General features: G+C 46.9%; 1 protein-coding gene across 1 annotated transcript; it reads left to right on the top strand.

The window, feature by feature from the left end:
- Positions 1–2,186: 2,186 nt before the first annotated feature.
- GHSR (growth hormone secretagogue receptor) lies at positions 2,187–8,309 on the top strand. The gene is made up of 2 exons (XM_053951832.1): positions 2,187–2,940; positions 6,094–8,309. The coding sequence occupies exons 1-2, from the start codon at positions 2,187–2,189 to the stop codon at positions 6,396–6,398; spliced, it is 1,059 nt and encodes a 352-aa protein (XP_053807807.1). The 3' UTR covers positions 6,399–8,309.
- The last annotated feature ends 6,316 nt before the right edge of the window (positions 8,310–14,625 follow it).

Here is a 14,625-nt window from a genome sequence, read left to right as displayed (position 1 = left end):
CACAGCAAACTCCCAAGGAATTCAGGGTTAAATCATTGCATTGCAAGCTCAGGTTGTCTGGTGTGTACAGATCTGCTGCTCACTCACTGTTGGGTACTTGATTTTGGTATACACACCACAATCAGTTATTATTCTAGAAAAAATTCTTTTCCTGGGGAAAAAAACAAACAAAAAAAACCCCAGAAACAAACAAACAAACAAACAAAACAAACAAAAAATATTTTCTCTCCCTGGGGAAAGAGAAATGGTCATTTTTGACAAGAAACAGTTCAGCAAAAACTGAAAGATATCATGAAGGATCCTCTCTATACAGAAAGTCATATTTATAGCTTCGGGCCACTTTCTGTAGTAAATATAAACATCCTGCAGCTAATACCACTGGTCTGAGAATGTATTAGGGAAAAGAAATTTTTAAAAGAAGTGAGATAATGCCTTATAATAATGCAAAGTATTTGGTAGCCTAACCACATAAGCAGTTGCCATCTCCTCCATAATATAGAGCAATGTCATGTGAATTAGACTGGGGACACAGTTCTAATACGAAATAACTGTATTGTAGTGGCATAAAGCCCATGATTTTTATTTAGAAACATATAACACAGCTATCCAGGCAGTTGGGTAGACAAAGTGAGAAGTACATTAGGCTCTTCCTCCTTTTCAACTGCAATAATGTGCAGCCATTCCTCATAAAATTTAGCAACTGTTGAGTAACTTGCTGCAAAACTGTCTCACAGTTCATGAGCAGGAATGAGAATACTGATTCCAGTGAAACTGCAAAAATATATCATCCAAATTAGGATACGGGCAAGGCACTAAGGCTAATGCTTGCATGATTACAGAAGGCACAAATTACAGAAAACAGGCACAGGCAGAGTAACTCAGCATTGTGTCACACCACACTTGTGCTCTATCTACCCTCCAGCAAAGCCCTGCAGCCCTGAAAGGGAAATAATGCCAGTGCTGGAGTGCACCCAGGGAAATGGCACAAACCTGCTTCCCTGCTGCACTGATGGAGCTCCGAGCAGCCTGGGCTGGTGGAAGGCATCCCACGGCAGGAGGTAGGAATGAGCTTTAAGATCCCTTCCAACCTAAACCATTCCATGATTCTGTGGTTAAGGTAGATGCCGACATGGTTAAGGTAGATGCCAACATGGATTCAGAGCACTGGCTGCCTCCTGAGGGATGGGACACAAGAGATCCAGCCCCTCTACACAGACAGGAGTGAAAAAAGATTGTGCTGCAGCACACATACCCTTAGAATTTGTGGGGACAAGCTGGAAAGGTGGGGAGATACACCCTATACAGATGTGTGGGAAGTTACTTTACTGCCTCTGATCTCACCTTGTTCTGCTCACATCTTATTTCTTGGGTACACCATTCTCCTTTCGTACAACAGGAGTCTGCAGCTGGGGAAGCACGGTTCTGTCTGTGCTTGCAAAGGGCAGAGCAGAGGACAGCAGTAACACGCTGAATTGAAATTTAATTGCAGGTAAATCATGTAGAAGCGGGTGGCTGCTGCAGCTTCACTGAACTGGAGCCTGGCCGGGCTCCTGCCAAGATCCAAGGGCACAGCAAAGATACGGAGCGAGGAGGCAGCGATCGCAGCCACGGCTGCGGGACCGGCCGCGTGTGCTGAGCGCCGCGGGGCGAAGTGTGCGGGGACAGAGCGCTGAGAGCGCCGCCCGGGGAAGGGACCCCTGCTCCGGGAGCACGGACCGGCGGCACCACACCGGGGCACCTGGGCACGGCACCGCGGCTCCGGGAGCACGGACGGGCGGCACCGCGCCTGGGGCGGCACCGCGGCTCCGGGAGCACCGAGAGCCGACACCCGCACCTGCCCAAGCGGGCGGGGGCGGTGGGGCAGGGACCGGGGGCGGACCCGGCGCGGGCTGAGCCGCGCTGCGCCCGCCGGGGGCTCGGGAAGAAAGTTTGGCGGTTCGGGAGCGGCCCGCGGGGGTCGCAGCGGGGCCGCTCCGCGCCCACGTCTCCTGTGACGCGCGGCAGCGGCAGCGCCCGCCCGCCCCGGGCCGGGGGGAGCGGCGGAGCGCGGAGAGGCGGAGCGGGGCCGCCCGTCCCTGCCCGTCCCTGCCCGCGCCCGGCCCCGCACCTGCCCGGGCGCGCAGCGGGCACCGCGCGGGGCAGGGCCGCGCCGCGCCGGGCGGGGATGCGCAGCCCGCGGCGCCAGGATGCGGGAGGGGAGCGCGGGCGGCCGCGGCGCGGAGAACCGGACGGGCGCCGAGCCCCCGCTGCACCTGTTCCCCGTGCCCGTGCTCACCGGCATCACCGTCGCCTGCGTCCTGCTCTTCGTCATCGGGATCATCGGCAACCTCATGACCATGCTGGTGGTGTCGCGGTTCCGGGACATGAGGACCACCACCAACTTCTACCTGTCCAGCATGGCTTTCTCCGACCTGCTCATCTTCCTCTGCATGCCCCTGGACCTCTTCCGCCTCTGGCAGTACCGGCCCTGGAACTTCGGGAACCTCCTCTGCAAGCTCTTCCAGTTCATCAGCGAGAGCTGCACCTACTCCACCATCCTCAACATCACGGCGCTCAGCGTGGAGCGGTACGTCGCCATCTGCTTCCCCCTGCGAGCTAAAGTCATCATCACCAAAGGGAAGGTCAAGCTGGTCATCCTCTTCCTCTGGGCCATCTCCTTCATCAGCGCCGGCCCCATCTTCATCCTGGTGGGGGTCGAGCACGAGAATGGCACAAACCCCCTGAGCACCAACGAGTGCCGAGCCACAGAGTACGCCATCCGCTCGGGGCTGCTCACCATCATGGTCTGGACCTCCAGCATCTTCTTTTTCCTGCCCGTGTTCTGCCTGACCGTGCTGTACAGCCTCATCGGGAGGAAGCTCTGGAGGAGGAAGAGAAAGAACATCGGTCCAAACACTGCCATCAGGGATAAGAACAACAAGCAAACTGTGAAAATGTTAGGTACGAGTCCTCTTGCTCTGTTTTTCCAAAAGGATGTGTGTGCCTGTGTGTGTGAGAGAGAGAGAAAAAGACGGGGAGCTCTCTGATAGTTTACTATAGTTCCTTCCAAAGGAAAGAAAACCTTTCATACAAAAGGCTAAACCTCAGGGTGGCTGTGGGATAACTCTTCTCCTCCCTTAGATTTATTTCTAACTGGTTTGAGCTGGGGACTCCCAAACAGTTAAACAAACATTAGTAAGACTCCCTGACAAGGATAAATACTACAGTTATAATTAGCCTGTGCCCTGGCGATTTTTGAGCGTTTTAGCTCTTTGGTTGTGGATACCAATGTTATTTACAGAGAACAGTTTATTTGATTTTTAAACAAAACTAAACCTTTCTCAAGCCATGAAGTTGAGCTGCAGACTACAGCCAGGCAGGCAGGGCATGATGTGCACTAAGATTCATAGGAAAAGAGTATCAAGGTTTTAGCAAAGAGGGGTTATTTCCTACCAAGCTTATGAAAATTAATCTGCATTTTCATATTAGAAAAACCCCAGGATATGCTGAACCAGGAGCACCGAGTCTCCTTTGAGGTCTGTGATGCTGTAAAATCTCACAGACTGTAAGGAAACAGGATCAGGACAACAGACACTGTCATTCCTAACTTTGTGTATCGACACTGCTGAACGCTTTAAACAACGCTTGCGGTTGGCACACGGAAACACGAGTTTTAACATACTAAGTCAGTGCATGTAGTGGCAGTTTGATACACAAACCCAAAAAGTTGTCCTGCAGTTTAGTGTCTGAAAACTGCAGAATCCTGCTGCCACTGCGTACTTTTATCCAAGCCAAAAGTCCTCTGCAGTGCAAGTCATCCCGAGGATTCTGGGGGGGACAAGATGCTCTGCAGGAAGAAGCTTTCACAGGCTCCTTTCAGCAAGGTTGAAGTGGTGGGCTAATGAGGCAGACAAGAGGTGGCAGTGAGTCCTAAGTACCTTAATTATCAAATAGGAGCCTATCTGATCTCTTTGTTCATGTCCTAATTTATTACTATGCAGCAGCAGGAAGAATAATAAAACCCGCAGCATTCTTTATGCCCTTTCAGATACGTTTTATGATCAATAGAATTACTTCAGTCTGGTAAGCGTGACCTTGAAAGTAATTAATTGCTCACATTTCTAGAGGTTCAGGATTATGAACTTCCACTGACTATAAGTAAATTACATATATTACTGCCACACTTATATTTCCATATACTTAACTGTAAAGAATTTTGAAATAAAAAATGCTTATTTCTGCTCTGAAGTGTTGCCACAAGCATTGCAATATTTCAGGCACTGATTTTTTTTTTCCTTTTACAAGGTCTGAGAACAGCCAGGCAGTGGCAAGACTCTCCTCTGACAGAGAGCCAATATTCCCTAAATGATAACAGACTGATGCTTGATAGAAAGATGGGAAGAAGTTAGTGAGGGCTCAGTGGCAGCAGATGCTCAGTGCAGTCAACTCTCTCACTGGTGTTAATGTTCTGTTTAAAATTTAGAAGGCACTTTCTGAGGCTTTATCAAGTCATGGAACATCAAGTAAATTGGATTAGCATCAGAAGTTCTTTTAACTGTAAAGATAGGTTATGCTTCTGGGACTGAAATTAAACACCTAAATGTACAGCCTGACTTGCTAAGGAGCTATCACACCCCATTCCTATTGAAATCCATGGGTTTCTGCATGCATGGAGATCAAACTGTCAAAAGGCTGACTAGGGATATTGCATGCCTACATGTGCTTAAAATTCTAGTCATAATAGGCTGTGCCTTAAAGTCTGCTCATTCATAATGACCATCATGGTAATATTCATTACATGGATTCAAATCCCCATGTGAGCTAGGGAATCATCTGAATTTTGTAGTGAAGATAGTGGGGGAAAACTGGAAGTGGTTGGCTCAGGAAGATGCAGAGCTGGAAAACCTATTCTGAACCTCAAACTCTGGTGCTTTCCACTCCACCACAAGTCCTGCATAAGCATCCTTTTAAACTTGGGAATGCTGGTGCAGAATTTTTGGGGGAAGATACCTGTAACGATTCTTCTCAGTAATTTGAATTTTATGATCTTCTAAGACATGATATGAGGATAGTTAACACAAGCAGGTTGCTAACACAACCTGCCCACCAGGGCCAGGTTGGATTGGACTTTGAACAACCTGGTCTCATGTAAGGTGTCTGCTCAAAGCAGGGGGCTTGGAGAAAGATTTTCTTTAAGTTCCTTCCAACCCAAACAATTCTGTGATTCCATGAACAGATTAACTGTAAAAATTGCTTAAGAATGTCAGAAACCCTTGCTCGAGTTTTCTGGTTTTTCTCTCTGTAATATATTAATAGATACTCTCAGAGCAATATGAAAAATAATAAAGATCAAAGGCACACAGGAAATGAACAGAAACAATTTCCCTTTCTCTCAGATGAAAATTCCAATGGGCCAGTGTTCAGAGATACACACATTCCCATTATTCTACAGACATGATATTTACATGTAAATGCAACCACTCTAGTAATACAATATTACAGATATACTGTATAACTATAATTATGTAGTTATATACTACACATTTGGTTTTACTCTTCTTGGGAGTAACTTATGTTCAAAAAAATGGACAAACTGGAGAAATGCACCAGTCTCATCTTATTTTGGCATATATGCTCTACAAGTCCCCATTCTGTGTTTTATTTTGGGGCCTTTGCCTTTAACAATTTTCCTTTTTTTCTTAAATAATTTTGCTTCCCAGTGATTACATTCTTCATTATAAACCACAGTGTTGAGTCTATCACATATAATTTGCTTTTGTTAAACACTGCAGATGATAGATGGTTATACTTTTTTGGTAACCATTTGGATTCTTTAACACTCCGTTGATGCAAACGTTTTATAGGTCAGAAGTTTGCTACATCAGATTAGTTGAGCAATATTCAGGCAGCCTGTTTAGATATGATCCAAGTGTATTAAGTATCACTGATTTATACTCTCAGAGAATGTATTGAGACACAAGTGAAAGCTTAGGGGAGGCATTTTCACACTTTGTGATTAATTTGTTACATGAACAGAGCTGCAAAACAGAATGTTAATCACCTGTATGTTGATACTCACACTTAACACACTTTCTTCTGCTGTTTTTATTTTAGTTGTGGTGGTATTTGCGTTCATACTCTGCTGGTTGCCTTTTCACGTAGGACGGTACTTATTTTCCAAATCCTTCGAAGCTGGATCCCTGGAGATAGCAGTGATCAGCCAGTACTGCAACCTGGTGTCCTTTGTCCTCTTCTACCTTAGCGCAGCCATCAACCCCATCCTCTACAACATCATGTCGAGGAAGTACCGCGTGGCCGCCTGCCGCCTGTTCGGACTCCGAGCCCTGCCCAAGCAGAGCCTCTCCAGCAGCAAGCAGGGGAGCTCCCGCGGGTGGACAGAGCCCAGCGTCATCACATGACACCAGGCACCCCAGCATCACCCGCCGAGTCCCCCAGAAAGCCATAACGGGAGGGGAAGAGGGCGAGGAACGGGAATCCCAACGCTGAAAGCGCTACTCCGGTCATCACCCGGATGGGCTGGGAGGCGCGGTGCAGGCAGTTAAAGATACGAGGGGAAAAAAGCCTGAAGTTTGGGACTCTGAGAGGAGAGACACGCGGTCACAGAATTTGGCAGCGCTCCAGGTGTTATTTTTGTGCTGCTTTTGCCCGTTTGATTTTTTAACGCTGACTTTAGCCCAGAACTAGGCTGTGCCGTCCTGAGCAGGCAAACGTGGCCCGCTTCACTCGAGAGTTTGTACGACTTCAGCAGCGCCCATTCGAGCTGAATTTTTCCAGAGTTAGCTTTAGTTTTGCTAAGAATTTTGTTAGCATCTAATCAGACCCTAGAGAGATAATACTGAATTGGTTTTTTGGAGTAGCAAACAGGAAATTTGATACACTTTTCATAATATCAATTTTTAAGTAAGCTCATGTTTTTCTCTGAATGAGGAAAATTATTTCTTAAAAAAAAAAAAGAGATATAAAATGGAGAATTTTTAAACATGCTAAAAATAAATAACCTCCATGTCACATCCAAATAGAAAGGAAAAAAAAAAAAGCCTTCACAGTAGTGGCTTAGAATATGACTGTACTGAAATATTTTTTTAAAATATATATCAATGCGACAAGGACAGTGCTGACTTCAGGCATGCAGTGATGCTGTAAAAATGTGGAATGCAATCACCCACCAATGTCTCTTTTTTTTCTTTTTTTTTTTTTTACTAGATGAATAATCTGTACTTGCTCTGTTCATTTTGACTGTGAATGACTTGATGTGTTTGAACTTGGAAGCTTTTAATTGTTTCAATATTTGTAATGAGTTTGTGGCTACCTGTCCCTAACTGCGTCCCACCGCACCCCAAAGCTTGCTGAGGACAGGTATCCTGCCTGTAAACCCCCCATGTTTCTGTTTAAAATCTGTCCCAGTGCCACATCCCCCTGTAAAGCCTGTGTGCATTTGTGCTCGTTTGCTCGTTTGCTGCAGTGTTGAATTGAGAACATTTTGCATTTTTTAACCACCATGACCTGAGAAAGTAATAGAAAAATCTGCATTAAGAGACACAGGCAGGCACATTCTCATACTTGATTCATAAACCCCTTAAATTAGGTTTTTATACCTCAAGTGTGCCATTTCAAGGCAAACCAGAAAACGTTCCATCTTCTGTGCTAATGAATATGGCTTGTATTGTCTCACCAACTGGGTTTTGTGCCCTACAGAGCTGACAGAACTTCAGAGCATGCATGTGTGATAGCAGCTTCCTGTTCATTTGGTTCTAGTGTTCATCCCCAGCTGGTCCACAGCCCTCTGTCCCTGATGAATTTTAATTCTTACTAGTGAATTGTGTGTCAGCAGAACTCTCCTGCCTTCAAACCCCTGCTCACACTGATGGGCCACTTTTCCCCCTGTTACACCTTCAGCTGCTCAGGTTGAATCCACAAGAGATATTGACCTTTTCTCTATATTCAGTGTCTTTTCTATCACCTTGCTGGGGCCAGGGGCTGGTTGCTGCTCCTTGGTGGCACCTGAGCCTGTCCCCTCCCCACTCCAGGAGTGCAAACACCCACACCGAGGCACTGCAGCACTGCAGGATCACCTCCTGCTTCACCTCTACCCACAGGCACCTGGCTGTCCACGCTGTTCTCTCACTCACTGACTGACAAGCAGGTCTGGTGGCAGAATTCATGCAACTCAGGGAAACAAGACATTTGGGAACAATGGAAAGAGGGTGCAGATGTGAGCTCAGTAACAAAATGTCTGTACAAACAAACCGATCACACACACCCGGCGTCACATCGGTGTTTCAAATCTCAGCTGTGTCTGTGCTGTTAAATGTGAACAGAAAAAGAAATAAAGTGATGAGACCCTTTATAACCATGTGGCTCTGTGGTGGGGGAGGAACCAGGGTGATTCAGACAACTGGATTTTAATTTTTTTTTCTCACATTTATATTTTAATTTTGTTCCCCAAAACAAAACTGTTTTACTGTATAACTAACTTGTTTAGGCTATTTTGTTTAATCAGAGTAACTGATTAAACATTAAAGCAACATTAAAGTAGACACATTTGCGCATACAAACTATAAACATAGTAATAATTTCATTTAGCCTAAACATTTCTCCAGGAGAAAATGTAAATTTTAGCTCTACCAGCACTGTAAATTTTTCACAATTTTGTGTATAGAATGAAATTGAAAACATTTTATCTGGGGTCATAAAAGTCAGAAAGGCACTGGCTGCTCCTTGGGAGGGGGGACAGAACTTTTTCCTTCCTTCTGACTGAGGAGTTGGACTCATTTCTCCAAGTCCTTGGACAAATCTAGCAAAATACACAAATTATTATTATAGAAAAGTAGCCACTTTCATAGGATTCTTGCACAAGCAGTAAAATACTTCATATCTAGCAGGGAACAGAAACATTTAACACACTGTAGCTGTCACTACACCAGCCATTAGTGTTGCTGCCCTCAGTACCAAAACTTTTCTATATGGAGTCTCTAACGCCAGTGGGGTCACATCAGCATGTGCTGAGGAACTTCAGCTTCAAACTGGTACATAATGAACTGCTTTTATATGGAAAGCAGGAAAAAAAAAAACACACCTCAAAACCTGGATAACCCTCACTTTTGCATCATAAAATCAACTTTTGTCTGATGCCTCCAAAAAGATATACACATCCCCACACACACTGATGGATGAATCCAGCATTGCTTGCCTTGAGTGTTATTCAGAGAATCACAGAACACAAAAGGGACCTTAAACACCCTCTAGTCCCAATCCTCTGCCATGGGCAGGATGCCACCCACTAGATCAGATTGCTCAGGGCCTCATCCAACCTGACCTTGCCCAAGAAATAACTTAATTGGGGAAAAAAAAAAAAAAAAAGTGAGCAAAATTTGAAGAGCGTATTTTACCTAAGAGCAGTGAAATCAGTCCAAGGTAGGCATCATCAATCTGTCCCAGGTACCAACAAGGGGCAAGGCTCCTCCTGCCTTGTCTCTGGCAGGATGAACAGGGGCAGAGTGGATGCTGCAGGTGCAGAGGGCAGTGGCAAACAACCTGTGCTGGCACAGTGATGCTGAACTGTCCTGGCAAACAGTTCCCAGCACAGACAGAGCCTTTCTCCTCTGCTTCCCAGGGCACTTCTGTAGCACCTCATGTTCCTGACAGCTTCTCCCCAAAGCCTTCCCTACGTGAAAGGAAGGCTACCTGGACATGGTTTTTGAGGTCCATTTTTCATGGGGGGAAGACAAGAATGCCTTGCAGGCACTGGGCTGTTCATTGGTGTGGGAGACAGGGCAGCTCTGCAGGAAAGAGATTTTTAAGGCTTGAACCTTTCCATTTCTGGAACTTCTTCCCTGAGGGAACAAACCTTGCCAGTTCTGACTGAAAAAAAAAAGCATAGAGACTGTAAGAGTCAAAATCTTGCTGTATTCTTACTGACTTGAATGTGAGCAGCCCATAGAGAAAATAACTGAAAAGTTCATTCATTAAACAGTCCCAGTTTTAAAAGCTTTTCTACCTCTACATTTTGTATCACAGCTCCACAAATAAACAAGAACAATTTGGCTGCATTTTCTTTCTTGGCAGTGAGTTAAATTGGTGATGAAATAGGTCAAAAGGACTTTACCAGAAAGCTTCATTCATTTTACAAAAGTACCTTTGATGGAGGCACACACAAGCAGAAAATCATGTCCTATTGTAATTCTTGCCAAAAATAAAATATACTGGAAAACTAGCACTTCCTGTCAAAATCTGAATTGATAGAGATTGAGAAGTTATGTAAGTTTGTATCAAATTACATTTGCATAAGCCCATTACAATCAGCAGTTTTTAGATACCTAAACACCCAGGGAAACCCCCTCTCTGTCATGGATCTGCTGGTTTTAGGATGCTGCTGCTCTGAGCCCAGTGGATGTTTCTGGATAGGCTTCCACAGAGCCTATCTTTTGCAAAAATCATGTGGCCTTGAAGAGGTAAATTACACCTTGAGAAGTAAATTCAAATTTGGAACAAAAAAATCTAACTCATCTCCCAGGGATGGCCCTGCTGTTACTCCTCCACATCCTGAACCACCCTCCTCACCCCCAACTGAAAGCACCATAACTGCATTTTACCCTCACAACTCCCAATAAAAAGCACCAGCCCTATTTTACAAAAATGAAATCGAAGCCCTTGGCATTTTAACCCCTTGCTCAAACCTTGCTGTCCCAGAGTGTTGGGGTGTGGATTCACTTGCACCCTTTGGATGTCATTCCTGGGTTTGGGCTGGATCTGGCAGCTCCCAGCATCACTTTTCTGTTCCTGAGCTGTGCTGCCAGAGTGCTCAGCACAGTAGCCCATTTATTCCCAAACTTTATTTGGGAACCAAGCCTCTGGCTGACACTGCAGAGACACCATGTACTCTGTTTCCACAGCCCTGGCTCTGCATCCCTTCTGCCCATGGTGAACCTCCACCTGCAGGGGGTTTGTGTCTCACAGGAATCCTTGCACCAGCCCCTGGGCCTGCACACACACAGGAGCTTCCCAGAAAACCCTCGGGATGAGCCAGCAGATGCAGATGCAGGAGCTGGATGTCCCGGGGCCCCCTGGCAGTTTGCACTGTTAGACACCACTTGCTGTCAGGCACAGGCAGCTGCAGTCACACCCTGCCCAGCGTGATGCCAGCAGCACCTGGAGAGCTGGAAGCTTCTGTGGTGTTAATGGGAAATCTCTGCTCCTTTGGGCAGGTCCATCATTCACTGAGGGCAGTGACACACACCCCCTTCAGCCTTCTCCTCCCCCATCCCCACCTGATGGACCACCCGGAATCCTTCCCAGCTCCACATAAACTTCACAGGAGCAAAACCATTTCCTCACACAGAGATGCTTGCCAATGGCTTTTCCCTCTGAAGCACGAGTTCTGGTGAGAGACAGGTAAAACCCACAGAGGTTTGGCTTTGTGTCCCACGTTCCTGGCCAAACTTTTGCCCACAGCAGTTGCCAGATGATGGGGTCCAGCTGTGCCAGCTCTGGCAGATCATGAAACCACAGCCCTGCTTGCTGCTGTTTAGGAAAAAAAAGCAGAAAATCAAATGTTAGATCAGAATTTGCCTCTTATCTCTAAATTGTGATTATGCAAGTACAGTGGAGAAAAGGAAAATTTAATCCATCTTGTATTGATGCAGGCTAACAGGTTTCTGCAGTCACTCACTGTCAAGCCTTAGTCCTGTTGTCATTGCAGCACACAATATAGCACATTAGTATTATCCCACGTAACTAACACACTTTGTGGGTTTTTAACAGACTTCCTCAGTGCTTTTTCCAGCACCGAGGTCTCCATTTCCTTCCAAGTCCAGTGCTTGTGTGTTGTGGCCCTTCCCCATGTCAGCTGTGCATGGGTGCATGCCATGACTTTTTCCCTAACACCAAAACTCAGGGCATCTCATTAACCCAATTACCTGGATCAGGACAAAAAGCACCTGGGCTTCATCTTGGAGCTGACCTGGTGATGCTGAGTGCTCGTTTCTCTGAGACCTTCAAATACACTGACCTGGCTCTGCTCAGCGAGAGGAGGCAGCTCTGCAGCACAGTTGTAGAGGGCAAACACCTCCAAACCCGTGGTGCTCACTGATGTGCAGTGCCACCTGGATCCCAGCTCTGCCACCCTGCCAAGCCCTCACACTGCTGGCCAGGAGTGGGCTGAGAAGGTGTCCCAGATTGAGAAGCAAGATGTATTCTGTTGCCATCTGCCTAGCAGTTGTCTTCTGTTAAGTGGGCAGTTTTTCCTTATCTCTTTCACAACCAGTCCTCTCTCAGGGGAGACATCTGCTGATAACGGGCTGTTGAATGTCACTTGTGACTGATAAGAACTGCAAGATTCCATTGTGAGATGCTGTACCCAGAGTGAGGAGCCAAGCATTCCTACCTGGATATAATCTGGGTTTTGGGGACATCAGAGTCAGCCTTTCCACAGGTTTCCAAGAGGAACAGCTGGGGCTTTCCACTGGACCTTCAGAGGAAGACTACACCCTTCTACAGGATCACTGCTCCAACAGAACCACATCTGCCACTCCAGGAGGAGTAGAGCCACTCCAATTTGGACTGCTACCAGCACGCTGGCCAAAGGGGGTGTCAGGTTGTGTTCTGACTCTGACAGTGGTTCTTTTTCTTTTGTATTATTGCATGGATTTTGTTTCTTTTCCCTTTTCCTAATAAACTGTGTTTCTGACTTGGAGTCTCTCATTGGTTTTGCTTTCAAACCAGAACAGAAGGAAACACAATGTGAGCAGAGCCCCTCAAGTGTTCTGCATTATCCCAGCAAACCCCCAGAAGGAGGGGAGGGGTTGACTCCTAAATCAGCATCCAAACCACCCAATGCGCAGCTGCCAATCTCAGCTCTCATTTCTGTGTACAAATACACCCTTCTGAGAGCCACAGGGTGCTCCTCCCATTGTACGTGGAGATAAACCACTTTGTGTTTCTCCAAATAAAGGTGTTTTATGGCTTTCCACACCTGCTCTGATTCTTTCACTGGGAGCAAAATAATGGTTTTGTGACGTGTGAGTCCATAAGGCAAAATTGCTCTCAGAAGTAAAGTACCCCATTCTCCCCTTCAGAGGCTGCTCTAAGGGCTCAGGAGATGTTCTCCCAGCACTTGCCCCCATTTTGATGCTACTGGATCAAAAGATCCTTTGCTTTTTTCTCATGTTCTGATTGATTTTCACATGATTGCAGCACTGTGTGAGAAAGAAAAGGCATGGCTATTTCCAAACCTCTATCCACATTGTTCTTCCCTACACAGCCTCCTTTCACTAATGACCTGGGGCTGCAAATCATGGCTCATTAAGGTGGGCAGGGAGGGAATCTGACACCACGAGCCTGCTCTGCAATGAGACACAGCACGATGAGCTCTGAGGAGCAGGGATTTAAACAGCTTTAACACAGCAGTCTGAGAGAAGACAGAACGCGTACTACAAACTCTCCCAAAATGAAGCCAAGATTCATGGTCACACACAGGCACACATCCTGCCCAGTCAATAGCACCTTGGTATTTTTATCAAGCAGTGACAATGAGATTGATTTTTCTAAAATTTGCCACGCCGGTGGCACCAGCATGGGGCTATGAAAGGTGCAATCACCTGAGTTAGTTTTGATTGAATGTGGAGTTTTGAACCCACTGAACTATTGCTAGTTTGTGAGGAGGGAGGGAGGGAAGTGGGCAGCCAGCACAAGGGTTCCTGTGTGCCTTGGCAGGTACCCTGGCTCTGGGAGAGGAGTGCTGGTCTGGGGCTCGTCACTCAGATGCCTGAGGATCTGTGGTCCAATGCTGGTATGTGGAATCATGGAATGGTTTGGGTTGGAAGAGACCTTAAAGACCAATGGGCAGGGACACCTTCCACTATCCCAGGTTGCTCAGAACCCAACCCAACCTGGCCATGAGCACTTCCAAGGATGGGGCACCCACAACTTCCCTGGGCAACCTCTGCCAGGGCCACACCACCTCACAGGGAAGTCACCTCAGACCAGCTGTGGTGTCAAAACCCATGAGAGGTTTGTATTTACCTGCTTCCTTTCAGTCTTTGCTGCAGGCTCATGCCTGATTTCCCACACTGCAGTGGAATCTGGACTCGGGCACGCAGCCAGAGCAGTGCCACTGCCACAGGCTGTGCCCAGATGTGCATCCTTCCTGTGAACAGGCTGATGTGAGCCAGGGGAAGGGGCTTGCACCATCACTGTCCAGACAAGGCTCATTCAGAGAATAACCAGAGGTTTGAACAGGTGGCTTTTGGTTTCAGAACACTGAAGTCAATCACCTGACACTTTAAGCAAGACACAGGACAGAGCCATAGAGAGCACATGGAACTCTGAACCCCCACACTGCAGAGAAGGCAGAACAGGAGCAGCACTGGCTTCAGGGCCGTGATCCAGAGCAATCACTAATCCAGAGCTCCATCCAACAGTACAAACTCCACACAGCAGCATCCCAGGGGATATTTGGCCCTGCTGAGGGCAAAGACCTGATTTTCTCAGCAAACCCTGACAAGCTGCAGGCATGGCTGGGCAGGGACCAAGTGCATCCTGCCCGAGTGCAGCCAGGGAACACCAACATCACCAGTGCTGCACAGCCCCTGAGCCCAGGACACCACCACCAGCTCACAAGCTTTTTAT

This window comes from Vidua chalybeata, chromosome 10 (genome assembly GCF_026979565.1).
Source record: "Vidua chalybeata isolate OUT-0048 chromosome 10, bVidCha1 merged haplotype, whole genome shotgun sequence".
Classification (NCBI taxonomy): Eukaryota; Metazoa; Chordata; class Aves; order Passeriformes; family Viduidae; genus Vidua; species Vidua chalybeata.
The sequence above is the reverse complement of the archived record's forward strand: the minus strand, read 5'-3'. Positions and strand labels throughout refer to the sequence as shown.